The 22438-nt window shown below is 36.3% G+C and overlaps 1 protein-coding gene and 1 long non-coding RNA gene across 4 annotated transcripts; both read left to right on the top strand.

The window, feature by feature from the left end:
* Window positions 1-5126: 5126 nt before the first annotated feature.
* LOC132158152 (uncharacterized) lies at window positions 5127-14265 on the top strand. Of its 3 annotated transcripts, none has more exons than XR_009437670.1 (3): window positions 5127-5723; window positions 13222-13289; window positions 14053-14265. It is a non-coding gene; the product is annotated as an uncharacterized LOC132158152 (long non-coding RNA). The 3 variants fall into 3 exon arrangements; XR_009437669.1 differs by having other exon boundaries at window positions 13219-13289; XR_009437668.1 differs by lacking the exon at window positions 5127-5723 and adding an exon at window positions 9875-10085 and having other exon boundaries at window positions 13219-13289.
* A 33-nt stretch (window positions 14266-14298) lies between these two features.
* On the top strand, window positions 14299-21312 carry kcnj14 (potassium inwardly rectifying channel subfamily J member 14). The gene is made up of 4 exons (XM_059567443.1): window positions 14299-14369; window positions 14452-16691; window positions 19240-19557; window positions 20537-21312. Exons 2-4 carry the CDS (start codon window positions 15480-15482, stop codon window positions 20795-20797), a joined length of 1791 nt encoding a protein of 596 aa, XP_059423426.1. The 5' UTR covers window positions 14299-14369; window positions 14452-15479; the 3' UTR covers window positions 20798-21312.
* Window positions 21313-22438: the final 1126 nt, after the last annotated feature.

Genomic DNA, 22438 nt, shown 5'->3' with positions numbered 1-22438 from the left:
TTGACTTCTCCGTACAGCAGATTTAATTAAATGGGCGGACATTTTTGCGCATAATAAATGGTTTTGTTTCCCTGCAGACTGATTAGTGGAGCTCAAGATGAAATACTGATCCTCCATCTCTGGTGTTGACGTTTATAGTCACGTCACTTTCAGTAGTCCTCTGTAATAAAGACAAAAGACTGACATTCCTCCAAAACAGTCTGATTAATGCTCGACTTGCATGTTAATTAGATGCATCGAAAATCTTTAGACGTTCTTTTGCTGTATCTATGCTTCAAGTACCATGCATGTTTACGCACATACACGTCTGTTTTTATCAATTCATAATTTTGACCAAAAACTTGATCAGTGAGCAAAGCAGGCAGACGTAATATCACACAAGCTGTTATTCACAAGCAACACTCAAAGTACCATCACTAAATGAATCAGTGGTTTTGAATTAATAGGTTATGTGAATAATTCAATGACTGTTGGGGAGTAACTAGTTACATGTAACCGCATTGTGTGCATTTGTTTGCACACAGCATAAATGTAACTGTAATCTGTTACAGTTACTGAGAAAAGTGTGTAATTACATCTGAATCATTTTTAAGCTAGTTATATAACATTAATTCGTTGCTTTGCATTTTTTAATGTGCACAATGCCTCATTCCAAATGTAATCAGTTACATTACTTTAATAAATTAATTGAAATAGTCACTACTAATTACATTCTGAATAGGGAGATTTGTAATCTGTAACCTAATGCGGTCCGTGTAGTTTTGCATCCATTAATTTTTCACTTTTTAACCATGAAAAAAAAAAAAAAGGAATGGCTGTTGTCTTTTTAAAATGCAGTGCTGAAAAACGGAATTGAAATTAAAATTGTACACAAAATGCTGCCCTAAGAAAAGTTAAATATTATATGTTTTTGTCTTTTTGAAAACTTTAATAAACATGTGAACAATGCTCAAATTAATATAGAAAACTGTCAATTTTAACCAATTTTCTTTTGCAAAATAAGAAAGTGGTTCATTTGACAAAGCCTAATCATCACTGCAGAATCCTTTACAGAGCTTTCGTCATGAAATTATATTTTGGGGTAGCCTATAGTTTTTCAAATTGTGTGATATTGGAGAGGACCATGCATGGTTGCTGAAAGAACATAGATCACATTGTGTTAGAGCACTACAAGGATTTTGTCATGTCCGCTGTCTGATCACCCCGTTCTTCAGTGTGTGTGTGTTTTTGTATATGTCTGCATTTCGTGTGCACATGGTGTTTTGTTTTGGTTTTGATCGTTCGTCTTGCACCTATCAGTGGCGTTCCTCCCTCCCCCTCATTACTACAGTTTCCGCTTCTAATTGTTTGACTCCACTCACCTGAATTCAATGTCTGTCCATCTCTTGCTCTATTTATTCCCATCTGTCGCGCCAATCGGTGCCAGATCGTTGTTCTACTATAGTCCATGTGTAGCCATTCTGTCTAGTCTTGTTCTGTCGTGCCATTGTCTGCTGCTACTGGTTTTGTTTTGTTTTCTATTTTTTCCCCTCCCTCATTTCCTAGACCGGGCACCTAAGAAAAAAAAAAAAGTATATCTAAATTAACAATATTTATTAAACAGTATAGACAAAAACTACCTGGAGCACCTATACTAGCTTTGGCAAAATTTTGAAGTGTACGCTATCTCACGAGGACAAAGGAGAGGATTTGACATTAAAGATATTTGAGGTAGGACACATGACAATGACAACATGCTGAATGTCATAAGTCCAGAATACATTCATACCACACACATTCATATTATATACAACAGAGATAAACAGTTATGAAGTAATTCCTTAAAAGAAGTAGGCTACCTACTCAGAGAGTATGTGATTTTGGACACAGCATAGATACAGCAAAAGAAAGTCCAATGATTTTCAGTGCTTCTAATTTATGTTCAAGCCGACCATTAAACAGACTGTGTTGGAGGAATGTCTAACGCATGCCTAACAAATTGGTTTACTTGAATGATTTAACATCTCACTCAAAATAGAGGTACTTAGCTGATTTACTATGCACTTACTAAGCACTTTGTAGGGAAGGGTTTCTTTCTTTCAGAGGTCAACTTTCTAGCTAGGTCTAAAAACTTTCTAGCTAGGTCCAACCCTAATTAAACACAACTAAACAAGCTAATCAAGGCCTTCAGGATTACTAGAAAGTCCCAAGCATGTGGGTTTGATCAAGGATGGATCTCCAGATTAGATTAGAGTTGATAACCCCTGATGGCCCTGTCCCAAATGGCGAACTTCATGTGGACTTTCGGTCTCGTGGACTTAAATTGTGCGTGGTCACCGAGTCTACGAGTCCGTAGGCCATCCCATTCAGCATTTTAACGCTCTGAAGTGTGCTCAGCTAGGGGGCCTTTGTACCCTTGAAGCGGTCTTCAGCGAAGCCTGCATAGATGCAGGCTCCGCACACTTTAACTACCCAGGAATCCTTGCGAAATGCCAATTAGACAACGGATGGGAGGAGATTTCGCTCAAGAGCAATTGATGACATGGCTGAGAAGAAAATATTTAAGTGTAGGTATCATTACGGTTTTTATGACCTAGGTGTACCAGTTGTTACCTACAGTTTATACAAACATTATGGTCATCGACCAGTGGTTGATATCGCAAACATAATAATAGCGCATTGAATAATACGATCGCATTATGATTCATTAAATAAATAGAACGGAATGTCAGGGCTTTACTGAGTCGTATGTAAAACTACTATTTATATTTAAACCTTCATCTAGAACTCACGCACATTTATTATGTGTTAAAATTGTAATCTTAGTTCAAAAGGAACATTATGTATTATTACAGCTGTATACATTATTTAAATAATCATGTATATATTGTCTAATGCCCAGGTGGCATAAGCAAAAGCAACCAGACCATACCAGACCAGACTGTTATTTCCGGCGTGACGATCAAGTCTGTCCCAAAAATACCGGGACTAGCGCCAAGGGCCCTAGGTCTGCACTAGATGACGTCACCCTGAGGAAGTCCACAAGTCTGGAGTGTGCCATTTGGGACAGGGCCGATGTAGGGTTAATTCAAGATAACTGGACTATTTTTTTTTAAGTTTCCACTTTTTTGGAATTTTCTGTGTGGGGACACTCACTACTTAAATGGCGAAAAAAATTTGGGACACACCTCTTGTTTCATTCCTGAAAGAATCAGTGCATTTAAACTAATCGTTTAACTGAATGATTCAATGACTTGATTCAATGATTGAATGATGAAGTCGCTTGTTATCACCATCTATTGGCATTTCAAAGTAACCTGCAGAAATGACTCACTAAAAATCTCCATCCAGTATGTAATCTTTAATTTCACTTAAACTAAGAAGTGTGCATTTGTTTTATGAGACTGAATTAATTTTTGAAATTGAATCCAGGGTTTTACTAGGCCAGCCGATGACAAAAAAATTTTTTATAAATCCATCATTTAAATTTTTGCTAAATTGTCTATTTTTTTACCCCGGCCATACAGGAACATTGTCTTCAGAGAAATGACGTTCACACATTTTCTAAATATGTTGACTGGCAGAATTTCAGTAGTAGTTCGCTCTTATTCTATTACTCAAAACAGAGCATGCCAAAAGTAAAAGGCTTCTACTACTACTACTTTTTTTGATGGTGACATGAAGAAATTAGTTAAAGGCTAGTTAACTCAAATTTATCTCAAAATTGTGTTGTTTTGGATCTTTTTCCACTGCTAGAACAAAAAGCAAACTCAGTGAATCTGACTTTCAGTTCAGCGTTTTATAGATCTGGCAACCCAAGGTTCAGCGAGTGGATCAGACTCCAGTGGAGATTGGCTTCTGTTCAGCTGGATGTTTATCTTATTCCAGGACCACACTGAACATGTGCTGAAAGCTAGCACAGGATTACATCTGCATTCATGAAAGTTAGATTATATAATCCCTGTTTCCATTGAAATTAACCAGTCATGCTTTCTGAGAACTGACATGTGTTGAGATGCATCACTTAAGTGGGCTATTTGCATAATGAAATACCATTTTTATTAATTGGGCAATTTTCCAATCATATAATGAATCTGGCCATTTCATGACATAATAGCCAAAAGCAGTTTGTGCGTGCCCTTGCCTAACATCATTGTACTTGATTACAGACAGAAAAGCCACACAGAGTTCAGACATTATGTGAGTAGAAGGACACTTAATTCCATGCCCCTTCAGAAGTGGAAAGTGGCAGTTTATTGTTTATAGCCTATATCACTTTATACAGTGGTATTAAATAATTATATTTTTATTTAATTAATTTACTGCAATTTTAATTTTTTATTGAAAGCATATCATCCAGTCAGGCAGAACAAATTATAATGAAGAAGTGTGGAAAAACAGACTAAAAACAGAGAGTGGTACCGGAGGGAATCGGCATTTCTCGAAAACAAGTCCAAATGTCCTAAAGTTTATTAGGCTGTACAAAAAAATAATAGTACATGGATATATTGTAAATGGGACGTTAAAACTGTGAATGTACATGGCTGTTAAAGCCACCGTTATCTTGTTAAACTTAAAACAGATCCATTTTATTGTAAAACCACACATTCTTTTACATTTTGAGGCACATTCATTCCACCCTCTAAGTCAGTCACAGTATAACCATGTCCAGGTGAGTTTCTTTTTTCTTCTTCTTGGTTTTTTTTTTTTTTGCACTTATATAACAAGCCACCTTTTCACAGTGAACCGTGTTAGCTGTAAAAATGTATACTGGTTCAGCAAGTGCACAACTCCTTTGGATGAAAACAGTATTCTCTCTCACTGAAACAGTATTTTCACACCGAAAATGGAGAAAAATAGAAACATCCCGCCCTCTAGCGGTTTATATGCGCAACCTCAGCTCACGTGAAAATAAATGAGGTTGACTGTTGGTGTCATTTGAATCATCAGTTGAATTACTTAAATGTATTTGTATCAGCTAATCCAACACCTCCACATATTTGGTCATTTGTAAAATATAATCCAATCGTTTCATATTTATGACCAACACACGTTGGCTATACAGGTTAACCAAATATTTAATAATGTCATAAATAAAACATTACTTAACAGTGGATAACCAATCACTTCTCTGCAGTCACGTCAGCCTGTCGGTCTCTATCAGCCTCTCTTTGCTTTCTGTTTCCGTGCCTGGAGAGCATTTTCCATTGATCAATCTCAGTCTTTTTTCTTTTTTGGACTCATGCGAGCTATTTAAAGTAGGCATTTTTTAACATACACATTTTATACTCTGCTGCTTTATGTGTCTGTCATATCCACTTTAGAGTTTAGATATAAGCCTATTGTACTTACTGTGTTACTGCGATCCAAACACACTGCTGATGATGTGACGTAACATTACTTCACCAAACCATTCAGATTACCGTTACTGTAAATTCAGTGGCATGAGACAAGGACTAAGTAAAAAGGGAGAGTTAGACTGAAAAGATGCAGAGAGGGTGAGGAGAGGATGCAGCTTCCACTTAAGTTTTTCGTGTGTGCTGGTGAGCGCGCGAGGAGCAGAGCGCGCGGACAGCGCCCACGCAACACTTCCACGCGCTGCAAATCTTCTTAAATGCGACGCATCCTAAATCAGGAGACGCTTTATCTTCTGAACAGGAAAAGTTTTATATAAATTAAATAGAAACTGAAAAGAAATAACGCTCATTTGGACTATAATGTGATGACAAGTTGTGCACGAGCCGGTGAGTGTCGTTTTTGTTCTTCTAACTTCAGATTTGACTTCCACTGTCAGTGCTGTTTATATACTATTAAAGTAAACCGATTGTACATATACTATAGTTGTGAATGACATAGCTCATTACTATGCCTACCAAATTAAGCCATATAGCCTGTCTGGTAATGGTTTAGAAAACACGAAACAAAAAACATTTCATAGTGGATTTGCTCAACATGTAGGTCAATTGTTTTTAGTATGCTTTTGAGGTCTTTGTTACAACACAAAAATATTTACATTACATTTTACATTTACATTTAATCATTTAGCAGACGCTTTTATCCAAAGCGACTTACAAATGAGAACAATAGAAGCAGTCAGGTCAACAAGAGAACAACAACAGTATACAAGTGCCATGACAAGTCTCAGTTAGTCTAGTATAGAACGCATAGGTAGGTTTTTTTTTTTTAAAGACCAAAATATGAGTATGAGAATACCAAAATATGAGTAATAAAACTAGTTAACACTCAAGTCTCAAGGTGAAAGGCATTTCAGTCAGGCATCATTCACAGCAGCCTTTTTCAGCAAAACACTGTCAGCTTTATAGGCCTAATAACCTTCATTAATCATTAAGTAATTAAAAATATTGTCGAAAATATGTCTCACGTTCAGTTGCATACGTTTTTATGAATGTACTCTTTAAATATATGATATATTCATATATATATATATATATATTCATAATATGAAATATAAAATACGAAATCTGTGAAAGCTTTCATAACATTTATATTATAATGTTTGTTAATATAATTATTAAAAGTTATAAAAACGGTTCCTCAAGGCTTATACTGTAGATTTAATAGTAGCTATATTTATAGTATTCTACATGAAGAGGTCTAGATTTGTAGTTGATACTGTAGTTTGTAATATTATAGTCTAATTTTTTGCATAGCATTTATAAACTGCTGCATTAACTTTTTATTAAACTACACAGAAAGACAATTGCACACTAAATTTGGCCTTTTCCACCTTTTAGGATCGAAATAACTGTCCTCCTTTAGTGCCACTGCAACGAGGATTTTTGTTTCATTTCTCTCTTCTTCATCTGGTGCTGTTTACAGTATTATTAGTTTGTAGTTGAGAGATTAACCTCAAGGTCATTAGTTCTAAGAATCAGCGCTTTCTTTATTTGACTCACAGAGAGAGTAAAAAGGTTGATTTCTGTAGAAATGATTTTATAGCAATGTCATGATCACTTTTATTAGGAGAATTTGTGCTTGAGTTTATGTGGTGATGTGAAAATGAACCCTGAACTATTTGAGACTAAAGGATTAGTTCTTTATCTCCCATCCTCTTCTCCTCCACGTGATCGAGAGAATCTGAAAGCGATAGCGTGAGAGAGTGTTATGCTTTCTCCCATTTAATCTAGCCATTATTATTATGCAGTGTATAGTTATGTATTAATTTGACTTTTCATACATCACATGAGAATGAGCCTACGATATGTGTCTGACAAACAACATTTTTTAATTTCTTTTCATGTGTGCAGAGGATGAGCAGAAGAAACGCTGCAAAGTAAAAATAACAATGAGATGAAAAGATTGATGCATTATTTCAGTCCAACAATTAATCTTCGAGAATGCGAGAGGCAGAGCTGTAGGAGGTACAGAGACAAATTGAGTCTGAGATGGTTGAGATGATGAACATCGGAGAAGAGATATTTCTATTAAAATATACTCGCATGTAAGATTTGTGGAATATAATCAGCATTAATCAAAAATCTATAGGCTTCAGCAGTCTTGGAATTGTACTCCATCTAGACAATCTGTCAGTCTTTTAGTGGGGATTTTTCATTGAAACATTTTTCGGGTAACTTTATTTAGACAGTAGGTGGAAGTAAGTGACTGTCTTTATCATGAGGAGCCATGAGTCATTGAATCATCAATTCAACCAAATTACATCGCCTGCAACTTTCAAATTTGTTCATTTCTGATTGGATGTCAGTTATGTTTTTGTTCATCAGCTGGAAAATATTCTTCTGAAAGTGATTCCAACAATTATTTCCCTTTATAATTTTTGTTATCGTACAATAAAGTTTCAATTTGCCATTCTAATTCAATGAGAATAGGGAGGTCCAAAGCACAGCTATAGTGATAACACAGAGGATCGTTGGAATCTCATTGAGCTGATGAATGATGAAAAGAGTGACAGCCAATCAGAATTCAGAGCATTTAAAGTGACATAACTTTATAGATCTGGAGACATAGGAGACTATAGATCTATTTTAGTGACAAATTATAATACATTGGTGTGGGCACTAATTAAACTTTTGTTTTAGCAATCTTTATAGTTATCGTTTTTGGATTTTTGGTTATTTGGATTTAAATATTGTTGGCAACTTTTTCTAAATGATTTGGACCTTATGATACGGACCTTCTCGGACATCCACAATAAAGGTCTGCAGGGTGTCCCGTGTGTCATTGAATGATTCAGAGCGGTGCTCATGAGTACCATTTGAGCAACAGGGCCTTTGACAATAGGTGTTTCTTTCCATGTCAACCTGTGTTCTTGAGCTGTTGTTCGAAAGTACAATTTAATTTCCTCGCCAACTAAACATGCACTAGCTTGCTCTTATCATAATGAATATGTGCACACTATTGGTTCTATGATAAGACACCATGAGGCAGTTCCTCATTGAATTCATAACCCATAAAGTCAATGTAGTGTCCTATAGAAATAAGGTTGCAAAAACCAAGAAATAGAGTAAGTTCTGTCAGCGCTGGCTCGTCCATACAAATTCAGCACTCCCACGTATATCTAAGGTAACACAACATTTTAGAAGCTCTTGGGGTTGAAGTGGTGCTGTCTCAGCAGCACCAGACCACTGTGTGGAAACCAGGGAGACAGAGAAGTGAATGAGGAGCACCATAATATGTTCAGGAGAGACTTTAGCAGAATTAGGCATATGCTATGTTACACTATGGAGAAAGACAGGCATAAAGAATGATTATGTATTCGAAAATGTATTCATTAAGGAATATTCAGGGTTTACTTCAAGTTTAGCTCAATTGATAGAAGAAAGAAAAACAACAACAACAACAAAACTAAAAGAAATGTAGATTAAGATTAAAAAAGTAAATGTGGCCAGTATTTGTAAGTTTTAAAAACAGAAATCTGCGTATGAGCTCTAAAAAAATATATTTTAGGCTTGACAAGTTAAAGTTAAATTAGATATATCTTTAGACAGAAAATTGTAGCACAAAAGTGTTTTAGTAACACTTTACTTAAAGCCTTTATGTTTAAAGGGTATAATGCATTATAATTATTTATAATGTGCATTATAATACATTATATTTTGTCATAATTTTAACTGAATTTAAAACACATGGTGTAACAATGAATTAATAAGTTTACCAGTGTTTTTTTTTTTGCAAAAATGTAGAGCTAATAATTCCATAATTATTTTTTTAAAATTTGTGTATTATTAGAGCTGCTTAAATTACAGTCATGTTTGTATAATCAAATGACAAAGTTGTAAAATTGGATATACATTTATACAGAAAAGGTTAATAAGGAATGGAGAATTTATAAATGTATGAAATCATTAACATTAATTATTCTGTTAAAACTTGAGTATTATTTGAGCTGTAAAGCAGTTTAAATTACAGTCGTTTTTGTGTTGTCATGGCGTCAAAGTTGTAAAACTTCATGTTTGTTTAACAGAATAAAATCATGTTAACATGCAAATTGTTTACATTGTGTGGCAATAACGGTCCGAATTTTAACACTTATGAACTGGCCTCTATCATGTCTGTTATTGTAATGGGTGAGTTGAAATGATTTTTGTGGTAATTAATTACCATAACACAAATGCTCTTGAATGATCTTAACTTGTTCCGAACTCAGAATATTCCTTCGAGATTAAAAATAACGGTCATTACTCTTTCATGCATTTAACAGATTTAGTTTGGCTCTTCTTGGCATACATTAGGTTCTAATGATTACGAGACTGCACTGAAGCCTATTGTGTAGAAATGCAGTGAGTGGTGATGTTATCTGTAGTTAATACTTTTCCCATTACTCCACTCAGATTAACATGAGTTAGTTCCAGCCGGGCTTCTGCAGGCTGACTGGATCATATAATCTCATCGCACACTTCTGGCATATCTAGACTGAGAGAGATGGAAGCAGACAGAAAATCAGGGAATGAAAGTGAGTTAGAGATATCGAGAGTGAGTCAGAGAGGGAAACTGAGAGAGACACAGCCTGGCCATGTGAATCCATGGACATTTTGTGGCCTCATTTCGTGGCATAGAGGAATCGATGACACTATGGATTGGTTGTGCTGAATGTGGGCTGTTGGATTACTGCATGTGTTCTGCTGCAGGTGACATAGCATGCATTTCCACCATCTACCAATACTACTGATGTTGTTACAGTAAATCAGCATTATCATTTGAAAACAATTAGTTCTTTTCTAATAACGTTTTATTCACTTAATCAGCATTTCCAGTACGTCTCTGGTCAGTGTAGTTTTAGGCGTTGATTTTCTGCAAATTAAATTTTGCCTGTTTTACATTGTTATTGCTCTCAGTATGAATCTTGTGTTTGTTGCATGTGCAGCTATAAATGTTTAAAAATATGGGTAACACTTTACATTTCCCATCAATGCATTAACTAATATAACTAATGAGCAATATATTGGTTACTGTATACTGGTTACTGTACTGTTAATCTTTGTCAGTATTAGTCAGTAAAAATACAAATATTCACAGTTAGTTGTTAATGTCAGCTCAAGTACATTAAATAAAATGAACATACAAACATAATGCATTAGTAAATTTAGAAATTAACGTTAATAACTAACTATAATAAATACAATTATTTTTAGATAAACGATAGGTTTTTATGTTTTCAATGTCAGTGAAAAGTAAACACTTTATTTATTCATACAAGAATTATATTAAATGTATTTCTTATTTGTTATACTGTGTTTGTTATTCAGTTGAAATCTCAGATTATCTAATTTGGCAATTAATTGCTGAGGACAATCAAAATTGCATTCTATTGTTCCAAATGTTTTTGTAAAAATAATTTATGGAAACATTCAGGAACCAAAACTGTTCAAAAGTATCAAATCAAAACCAAAAATAATATTCCCATGGTGGTTTAGAACAAAACCCTTTTTGGTGGAAGTATGCTGCCATGTATAATTATGCCGCTCCTTGGTTACGTAAAGTTTATTTGTCTTTATTTGTTTATTTGTCATACTATTTGTCAATTTACAAACAAATGTTTATCATATGCAAAGTGCCTGTAAAAGCATAAAGTGTATAGAATATGAGTCTGTATTGTCAGTCCTTGATAAAGTAAAATGACTTTCACATACAGTACTTTAGAAATCATCATGACCTCAGCCATGTGATGTAATAACAGCATACATCTAGAGTTTCTCCAGAAGATTATCCCCATCAGATTTGTGAAAAGGTGAAATAGAGAGTATGTTGGAGAGAAAAGTTCAAAAGGTTATTCACTGTGCAGAATATTATTGAAATGATTTTCACAGGGACTTAATCTCTCTTCATAACTCTTGAACATGGACATGTAATCTGGGAGAGTGATAGAAAGACAGAGAGAGAGAATTCAGGATGGATAGAGTGACAAATGCAATCTGAGTGTCATAGAGATGAGAGAAAATACACTTGTGCTGTTGAAAACAATGAGATTCATAGAGCACTGGGAAATTTGTTGAAATAGCTTATCCTTAAAAAAAATTCAACTTCTGTTATTAAAATATTCTGGAGTCAGATGGGGCAGGTACAGCTATTAAGCTTGTTATGTAGTCTAAGTTGATTGTTGTGTAACCTCTGAGCTGATTTACATAGATTTCAATAGTTTCCTGTTAATTGCTCCCGACATAAGTCTGGCACTGCTGCATTGTTGCTTTGCCAGCAATTATTCTAGAATGTCCCGTATCACGCTGACCTTGGTCCCATATCTCACACATCTGAACACTGCACATGCTGGAGAGGATCAGGGGTGTTTGAGGAGCACTCAGCTCTCATTAACAGCATGGGAGATTTCACCAGACACCTCCAACATGAGGCACAGAAAGATAAGGAGAGAGAAAGTTAGAGAGTCTGACTGGTTTTTTTTTATTAATCTGAGACCACTAGTGGAAATTTAGTTTTTTTTTGCTTTACAAATTATATTATCATAATGCTTTAATTTGCTTTAGTTCTCAAGCATCTTGTGCTTCAGAGGACACAAGAACGTCTGACCTTTTGTAAAAAGAAATTCACAAATAATAAAAAAAATTGCTTAGAAATAGTGGAAATTGCAAAATATAGCTTATTTTTTACAGGCTTTTTTGTTTGTTCGTTTGTTCATTTTACTTATACTTTTTATATTTCAATGCTTTAATTTGATTTTTACATCCTTTCAGTATTTTGTTTGCATAATAATTCAGTATGAGGTCAAAAAGACCTCCAGTCCACACACAATAATTAAACAGTTATAAAGTATTTAAAGGTTGTTTTTTATTATAGTGTTAAAGTGTATTATATGCTAAGGTTACTTTAGAAACAGGATTGTTGCACTCAATTGTCACTTATTTTCATTATTTGAGCACAATACATACAAGTGTTATTAAAATAATATCTGTTGCACGTGAGCTTTTTTAAAAGGAGCAACATTTCATTATTCGTATTAGTCTTTATTAGAGATAACTTATTACAATATGCATAGTTAACTGCTGCAGATGATCTTATTAGAGAAAATGAATACCGTATAGCTCTGTGTCCATGGCATATTTTCAGCAGCATTGGTGCATGTGTTAATCAATAGGTTTGGTGCTCTAATGAGATCTCTCTCATACACACAGCCCTAGGTTACAGTGTGTAGAGGTTAGAGTCAGAGGTCAAAGACTGGTGGTGAGATAAGATGTGACTCACACACTCTCCAAATCCTTTAGTGAACCACACACATGGCACTAAGAGCAAAATATATTTGCTTAAAAATTACTTGTGACTTGTGTATTTAAACTTATTCAAAGTCAAGGCCAAGGTGGTTTTTCATATATATATATCAGAATCAGAATCAGAAAGAGCTTTATTGCCTTTATATATATATATATATATATATATATATATATTGGGGCACAGGGTGGAATTAAAAATATATAATTAGCAATCATAATCATAATGGAAAGTATTGTAACATTTGACATTTTATTTTGGTTAAAGTCTGTGCAGTTTACATTGAAAGTCTATTTATTAAACAAATTGAAATATAGTTTTTTTATATGTTTGATATTAGAAATAAACAAATACTACATTTATAATTTGTATTACTGAAATATGGAATTACTCATCTATGGTTTACAACTACAGAATTACTTTTTATCATTTTTTTTTTAATTAATGGATCGATCAATTAATTAATTAATACATTTTCAATTTGAGGGGCCGGTGACTTTTTAGGAAACACTTATCTTTTACATAATATTTGTTCTTTTTCAGCAGATTTCTGCTGACCGAAAGGGCAAAGAAGACACGGGATGATCTATGCACTTCATTTACTGCCAGCACTGGTAATTATATTTTTTATTTATATACAGTACAGACCAAAAGTTTGGACACACCTTCTCATTCAAAGAGTTTTCTTTATTTTCATGACTATGCAAATTGTAGATTCAGACTGAAGGCATCAAAACTATGAATTAACACATGTGGAATTATATATGGAATTATATACATAACAAAAAAAAGTGAAAAAACTGAAAATATGTCATATTCTAGGTTCTTCAAAGTAGCCACCTTTTGCTTTGATTACTGCTTTGCACACTCTTGGCATTCTCTTGATGAGCTTCAAGAGGTAGTCACCTGAAATGGTCTTCCAACAGTCTTGAAGAAGTTCCCCGAGAGATGCTTAGCACTTGTTGGCCCTTTTGCCTTCTGTCTGCGGTCCAGCTCACCCCTAAACCATCTCGATTGGGTTCAGGTCCGGTGACTGTGGAGGCCAGGTCATCTGGCGCAGAACCCCATCACTCTCCTTCTTGGTCAAATAGCCCTTGATGCCTTCAGTGTGACTCTACAATTTTCATAGTCATGAAAATAAAGAAAACTCTGTAAATGAGAAGGTGTGTCCAAACTTTTATATATATACTTATATATATATATAAATTATATATATATATATAAAAAGTTTGTTAGAATTTTGAAATGGAATTACAACATTTTCTTGGAGATAAATAATCAGACTTAATCAGCATATATGTCACATAGCGATACATTTATTAGTTTTATCTAGTCCTTAAATTTCATTTTAACTTTCATATTATGCTTTCTCTCTAGGAGTTAACAGAGACTGTGATGTCCTCAATGCAAAAACCGCAGATTCGAATAATAAGGAACGTGACAGGGCCCTGACAAACTGTTCTTGAGTTGTATTTGCCGTGGATATATTCTACCACAAATATTTGAAGATGAAACTTTGTCATCTCTCACTTTAGAAATTTTCTTTTTCTTTTGAGTGTTTTGTTTTCTAATTTCATCCTTGAATAAGCTCCTGTTCAAGTGGACTTTTCATGACTAGACACTGTTTTTAAAAATTCTCTTTCACATTCATTCAGCCTCGAACTACAGGTTCCTCAAAGGAGGTGTATGAAAAGGTAACACCACTTCAGTTCTCCTATCATTTTATTTTTAAATCTACGACATTAAAAATTTATCTGACTTAATGTTCATTTTTAGGAACATTTCACCAGTTGTATGTGTTTTGTTGATGACCAAACTGGACTTGGACTCTGAAGAAGATCTCAAAGAATCTCCTAGCTTTTTTAAGCTTTTGGAGAGATCAAAGTGAATCAACAAGTCATAATTCAATTCACTCTAAACCTCTTACTATTGTTTTATGCGCACTATAGTAATTCAGTTATAGAACTTCAATCAAGAGTTTTTCTTGAGCAAAATTATGCTTTCTTTTGGAGAACTGGGCTCTTGGTGTTTGGAGATTGGAGATGGAAACATGACTGTAACAGAATGTCACTGTTTGACTGTTTAAATTGTTCTGATGTCTAATATGATTGAGAAATGGACTTGTTCTGTTCCAGAGTTATATTTGCACAATATTGAAGGCAAAGAGGTCCCATTTGTGAAGTATTAGGAAATGTTGACTAGTTCTCATATTAATTGCACGTCTCTCTTGTGTCTTTAAACATCTCACCATTTAAATAAGGAAAGCTGAAGAGGTCCCAAAGGGAAAGATTGGTCTGTATATGCACGTTGTTATTTATTACACACATATGTTCTAGACAGTTTAGTGCATGTTCTTTTCAGTTTCCCTCTATATGTGAGGCTTGTTTATGCTTTTCCTTCATGTTATGTAAGTTCAGTTTTCCTTCATCCTTCTGCTCTGCCTGAGCATCGCCTTGTTTGTTTGTGCCTTTTAGTTGCTCACTTTCTTATGAAGCTGCTATATGTTACGCATAGACCTAAAGCAGCACGGTTTTCCTCTGTCTAGTCTCTGCCCACCTCCTAACCTTAGCAAAACTACTGCTAAAGCTGAGAAACTGCATTGAAACTGGATTTTTTATTTTTCTTTATTTACTGCATCTAACAACTTTGGAACTTTGCGTTCAGTACAATAGTCCAGGAATGCTGGTTTATTACTAGCAGACAGTGGACGGACCACTCAAGTGGAGACTCTTTGATGATGTCAGAGATGATCTCTAATGCGATTGTGTTCCGACTCTGGGCAACGATTGGGTGCCGGGATCTGAATGATTATACGGTCTCTTTCAAGCCATAAGCCTCACTGTAGAATACAGTCTACAATTCATAGTTTGGATATATATCATTGCGTCTCTATATTGACCCTGGATTTAGCTGGCAAGGCTTATTTTCCTGAACATTTTGTAGTCACCTTGCTGTCACCAATAATGGGCGCTGCTCGGGTAAAGAGGCGCTTCAGTGCGGTTGTGGACACCCCGCTGGATGAGGAGGAAGTCATGAGGCTTGCACAGTGTGATGATGTCACTTCCTCCCAGTCGGGCACACTTCCGTCACCCAACTGTAATGGCAAAGTGCTCAACCATCACCATAGCAATAGAGGAAGGAGCGGAGAGAGGGATGAGGATGATGATGATGCAGAGGATGACGATAATGATGAAGAAGGGGGAGGGAGGAGGGGAGGAGGAGGAGGGCATGGCCCGGCGCTCAGGGGGGAGTCTGGGGCAGAAGGGAGGTGGGAGAGGAGCAAGAGAAAGTCCTCGTCTGCCCTCTCGCCCTTGCCACCCCACGAACGCCGCAGCCAGTCCCGCCGGCCCCGACGGCGCTTTGTAGGCAAGGACGGGCGCTGCAACGTCACCTTCGTCAACATGAGCGAAAGGGGCCAGCGCTACCTCACCGACCTCTTCACCACCTGCGTGGACATCCGCTGGCGCTGGATGCTCGTGGTGTTCACCCTCTCCTTCTTGCTCTCCTGGCTTCTCTTTGGTTTCACATTCTGGCTCATCGCCGCCGCTCATGGGGACCTGGTGCCGCCCCTGACATCATCTTCCTCATCTACTCCTTTATCTGTTTCCTCCTCGCTGGCTCCTCTGGAACCCGTAGGAGATTCCGGTCGAGTGGAGATGGTGGCAGAGACAGAGGAACGCTGCTTTCAGCAGGTGAACAGTTTCATGGCGGCGTTCCTCTTCTCTCTGGAGACGCAGACGTCTATAGGATATGGCTTCCGGAGCGTTACCGAGGCCTGCCCCCTGGCGGTGCTGGCTGTCGTGTTGCAGTGCATTGTGGGCTGCATCATCGACGCTTTCATCATTGGGGCGGTAATGGCTAAGATCGCCAAGCCCAAGAAGCGCAATGAGACACTGGTGTTCTCGGATGTGGCCGTGGTGGCCATGAGGGACGGGAAACTCTGCATGATGTGGCGAGTGGGAAACTTGCGCAAGAGCCACCTGGTGGAGGCCCATGTGCGAGCACAGATACTGAAGGTCAGTGAGATGCTTTGTTTGTGTCTTGTCCTGTCTGTTCATTTAAACAGAATAAAAATGCAATTCACACATTACATAAATGGCACTTTTCCACTGCGTGGTACGGCTCGGCTCTGCATGGTTTGCATTTCCACTGCAATTAAGAATCAGTGGGCAGGATTATTCACATCGTTATAGTTGTGCCGCCTCTACTCTTTTCATTCTGCATCACCCCATCACGCTCTCAATGGATCCACTCCTCTGCTATCAATGAGAGGAACATCTGTACTTCCACAACAGACAACAACATTTTTTGGTTGTTTAAAAAAGGTGCGCTCGTTCAAAATAGTTGCGTTTCGATCCATCGCTGGCTGTACTTATTTAAATCTAGCGGTTCTTTATGTGTTTGTGTCACAAGTTCAGTGACGCAAGTAATGACAACTCTCTCCGGCCAATATGTGATCAGCAGAGTTTACACGTCATGTTTTGTTAATGGTACGGTTCACTTGGAAACTCAACCGACGTGGTACTAAAAAGTACCAGGTACTGTACCCAGTGGAAAACCCCTCAAAAGTGAACCGTACTGAGCCGTACCATGCAGTGGAAAAGCGCCAAAAGTGACTTATACCAAAATACCTATTCTTTTGATTAAATTCTGAATTAAAACTCTTTGAAAAGAAACAAAAGATAATTTGACAATGCAAGGTTAGTTCTGGTTGGAAACTGTCCCCAAAACAAGAGCTAATTTCAACCCCAGTTTTGAAGTAAATTTTAAAGTGGATGTTGATTTTGCTTTGAGGTCAGAATAATTGGAAAGGGTGAAACAGAGGGAAAATAAACACTGACAGAGATGCTAGCAAATATGACTGTACCTTGGTACAGTGATGGTAATACTGTACCGTTGTATTGTAATTAGTGCTGTCAAATGATTAGTCGCAATTAATTGCATCCAAAATAAAAGGTTTTGTTTACATTCACACATACAGCTTATATTTTGAAAATATTTACATGTATATATATATATATATTCATACAATTTTCATCATATAAAGATACATTTGATAAACGTTACATATATTCATTAAATATATACATGTATGTGTGTATTGATATACACATAATAAATATACCTAGTACACACACATATTATGTAAACAATTTTTTTTTATTTTGGATGCGATTAATTGTTTGACAGCACTAATTGTAATATTTATTTTTTTTATAAATGATCACCATACTGATTCCATATGCTCTTTATTTGATATTCCAAGGTATTTCAAAGAACTCCGTAGCATTACCATAACGGGTTACCATTTCTAATGATCCATGGCATTACTGTGGTACTTTTGAAGGTACACTACCATTCAAAGGTTTGAGGACTGTAAGATTTTTATTTATTTATTTATTTAGGGAATGCTTTTAATTCAGCGAGGTTGCATTACATTGATCAAATTTTGCAGTAAAGACATCTTAAAAACATTTATATTTCAAATAAATATTGTTCTTTTAAACTTTCTTTTCATAAAAATGTAGAACCGTGTTTAACATTGATAATAATAAGAAAGGTTCATTTAGGAACAAATCATCATATTAGAATGATTTCTGAAGGATCATGTGACACTTAAGACTGGAGTAATGATGCTGAAAATACAGCTTTGCCATCACAGGAATAAATGACATTTTGTTATACGTAATAGTATTTAATAATATGTCACAATATTACCATTTCTACTGTATTTTGATTAAATAAATGGATCTTTGGTGAGCATAAAATACATTTTTCAATAATTTATAACCATAAAATCTTACCAAACTTTTGAAGGGTAGTCTAGTGTATAAGAAAAAGAAATACCTTGCATGACGGTAGAATACATGGTAAGATGAGTAAATGAAAGAGAAAAAAGAATGAGAGAGATTGACATCTGGACAGTTGGTGTGGTTAATAACGGCTTGTTTTGTTCAAGCTCATACCAGAGGTTTATAAGATTTGCAGAGGGGATTAATTTTACCAGAGCAAACCATTGTGTGTGTGTGTGTAAGAGAGAGAGAGAGACTTAATTTAACGGCCTGGTTAAATTATTTGCGTTGATATGCTTTTTTTTTAAGAGTGAATTAAATCTTATTGTCGTAAATGTATTCAAATGTGTCACTGTGTTTGTGAATGTCACTGAGGATCATGTTTATATTAGTCTTTTATTGTATTTCATATCCACATGCAGTTCTAATGTTTCTAACACATCCTGATGTCACTACAAAACACAGACTGGATTTGTCCATGGAAGACAGCTTTTAAAATTTTTTATCATAAAATGTGTGATTACGACATATAACATCGACTTGGAGGTCGAAATTACTGGCAGAAATTTTGTGAACTTTGAAATCTGTGATATGTGTAAAAACACATTTATAACTTGTTCAAAATTGTGGAAAATTTCGTTCAAGTTTGGTATGTTAGACACGTTTTCCCCATATATTATCATCAGCTAAAATGTTTTCATTGACAAAAATTGTGCCGTTGATCTACTGTACAGTATGTAAAACTTAACAGTGCTTTTGACCTTTCCTGCAGCCACGGGTGACCCCTGAGGGTGAGTTCCTGCCACTGGACAATGCAGACCTCAATGTCGGTTTTGACACAGGAACAGATCGCATCTTTTTGGTGTCACCTGTGACAATTGTGCATGAAATTAATGAGGAGAGCCCTTTCTTTGAGGTGGACAAACATACACTAGAGGAAGACAAAGATATGGAAGTGGTGGTGATTCTGGAGGGTATGGTGGAGGCCACTGCAATGACAACCCAATGCCGGTCTTCATACCTGGCCTCTGAGATCCTCTGGGGTCACCGCTTTGAACCTGTGCTCTATGAAAGGAAGAACTGCTACCAGGTGAGACACAGAGAGAAAAAAAGGGTGGAGGGTGGAAAGTGACGGATGTGTAAGGAAATGTAGTGGTTGTAAATGTAAAGTGTAGAAGTAACAGATTGGACTCATTACTGTGTTTGTAAGGCTACATTATATTGATATTTCTCAAACATTCTGGTTAGATTTTTAATTTTGTTTAAACCTATGTAATACAGCTCTATTTAACTTACCACAATCCATCAATCCATCCAACAACAAATCTGTTGACTAATAGAATTATTGCCATTTAAGTTCTAACCAACAGCAATCACATTGTAATATTCTGATTCTGTTCACATACTCAGTTGTGATTGGACTGGTTTCTTTACAGTGTTGCCAGATTTATAGAAAAATAAGCAATCTCTAAAACTTTACTCACTAAACAACCACAATAAGCAACCCCGTATCAGTGTTTGTGTTGATAAGAAATAGGGTCAGGCCAAATTCAAAATTCATAATTTGGAATTAATTGGCCATTTTCCACAAGAATTTCAATTGAAATGACTGCACAAAGAATTTGCTGTAGAAATGCAAATCAGAAAAAAAATTATGAATATGAAATAAAATATGATAAACCTGATCTCATGAGAAATGTTAATGAAAATATTAATATAGTATTTTTTTCAAGCATTTTTAAATTCAAATTTCAGTTCCGGCCATCTGCTTTAACCTGAGTTTTAATTAATTGGAACTGAATTGAAATTTAAAAAGGCTTTCTTAATTCCCTTCTGAATATCAGTCAATTCTAAATAAATAAGAACTCTTGAAACCATCTATAGCCAACTTCATGCTGCAAAGATGGTGTTGTGTATAGTGCTAATTCTCCTGCTTAATTTATTTTTTATGTAAAACTAATCCCCAAAACTTGTCCTGTAACTAAAATAACAATATTCCTTTCATGACTCTTTTAGAAATGCAAATCTAGTTATGCCTTGTGCTTGTCGTGTGTCCTCCCCACCTCTAGGTGGACTACTCATACTTCAACAGGACTTACGAGGTCCCGGACACGCCCACCTGCAGTGCTAAAGAGTTAGCCGAGAATAAGTACATCTTAGGCTCCCGTTCCTCCTTCTGTTACGAGAACGAGGTGGCTCTGCAGCTCTCCCCCTCTGTCCCTCCCTGCCCTGACCAGTTCTCTCCATCCCCCTGTTCTTCCCCCTCTCTCGTTCGGCCCACACAACCACCTCGTCAAGACTCCTGCAGTGAGCACCCACACATACACTGAGCCATGCGGCAGGGATGAAAGGGCACAAGGGAAAGCAGCGGTCAAAGAAAGAAAGGGAGATAGATAGAGAAAGAAAGGGAAAGGGTCAGGATGGAGGGTGGAGTTCGGGAGAAAGAGACAGAACCAAAGGGCTGGAGAGACAGACTTGGACAGGGGACTAAGACAAAGAGGGCCGTAAAGGGACAATGTAGGACTGATTAATGACAATAGGTCATGCATAGGATGGGCTGAGAGAAGACAGAATGCACAAAATATGGAGAATAGAAGAGGGAAAGGGGCCTCTCACCGCCTGGGAGAAGAGAACGAAAGAGCAAGATATCAAGACAGTGGGGTGAATTCACTAATCCATTGCACTAGTGCAGTATTTCTGGATGTGTCTTCTTCACTAACCCCTGTAATCCTGTTTTATCAGACGCTATCAAAGTATCTTTCAAAGCAAGTCAATTCAGGTGGCCATCTTGGAAACAGCTATTTTAGTCATACATAGGTCCTATCAAATTGGGTAGGGAAACACTGAAGTCTCACAATTCAATGACATTTTAAAATCAGCAATATATACTGACATGAATGATAAAAAATATATTTTAGGATGGTACAGCTGTTAGAGCACTTTAGGAATGATACATTTTTGTTGGCCAACCTCGAAATTAGCATCACCGATTTTGGTGTGAACTGGGCTGTACAGGTTTTGAACCACATAATGAGTAATTAATTACACGTGAGTAATTAATGACAGAATTTTCATTTTTGAGTAAACTATCCCTTTAAGGGCGACAGATCCAGAAGTAAAAAAATTTGGGGGGATGTGGATCTTTATATACTAGAGACGCCATATTGGAAATTTCGTCATTCTGTTCGGCCTGTTTCTGTTGCAGATTTAACTGGTTCAGCAGTGCACTACTTAAATGAACTCATTGATACTTCATTCATTTTTAATGAATTCCCCCTGAAAAGTAGGAGCTTTGTAGGTAAAGAGCTTTCAGATGGGTTTCAGAAAGGATGAAGGTAGCTAATGTTTAAGTCAGAGTGCAGAGGAAGGTAGCAGTAACACAGGAGATTCAGGTCAGTCACACTGAAATGAGGTCAAAGACTGTGGAGTGGGGGAATATAGAGGAATTGATGGAAAAGGTCATTTTGACATGAGGAGAGCTGCAACACCGACCCAGTGTGCTGATTGAACCTGGCGATCTTCTAGAATCAACATGAGCTGCGGTGGCTCCAGCATGTGTACCTGATCAAGACACAACAGTGGCCTCTTGGGGCCGCAACCAGTATGAGTGATTTCACAATAACACATTTTGAAGGAAATACCTATTGGAAATAACTTCTTATGACAGTATCATACACTAGTAAGAAAGAAAAAACAAGTCAAAAATCAAATTACTTGTTGCGAGAGCTTTTGTGTCTTACTGAATGTCGGAATGCCTGCTAGAGTCACTGCAAAATAGGAAACTACTGAAAATCTGCAGCATTTCCAAGTCGTTTCTCTTATGTACTGTATTTTTTTTTATATTTATTCAAGTTAATGCATTTTTGTATCATAATACACATAGAAGATTATGTGAAGCACTTATTACATTATTTAATTTGTAATAATGTAACATATTTGTCACAATTGCACAGACCTGATAGTATGTATGG

Source organism: Carassius carassius, chromosome 15 (assembly GCF_963082965.1).
Source record: "Carassius carassius chromosome 15, fCarCar2.1, whole genome shotgun sequence".
In the NCBI taxonomy this organism is placed as follows: Eukaryota; Metazoa; Chordata; class Actinopteri; order Cypriniformes; family Cyprinidae; genus Carassius; species Carassius carassius.
Note: the sequence above shows the minus strand (reverse complement) of the source record. Positions and strands in the feature narration are given on the sequence as shown.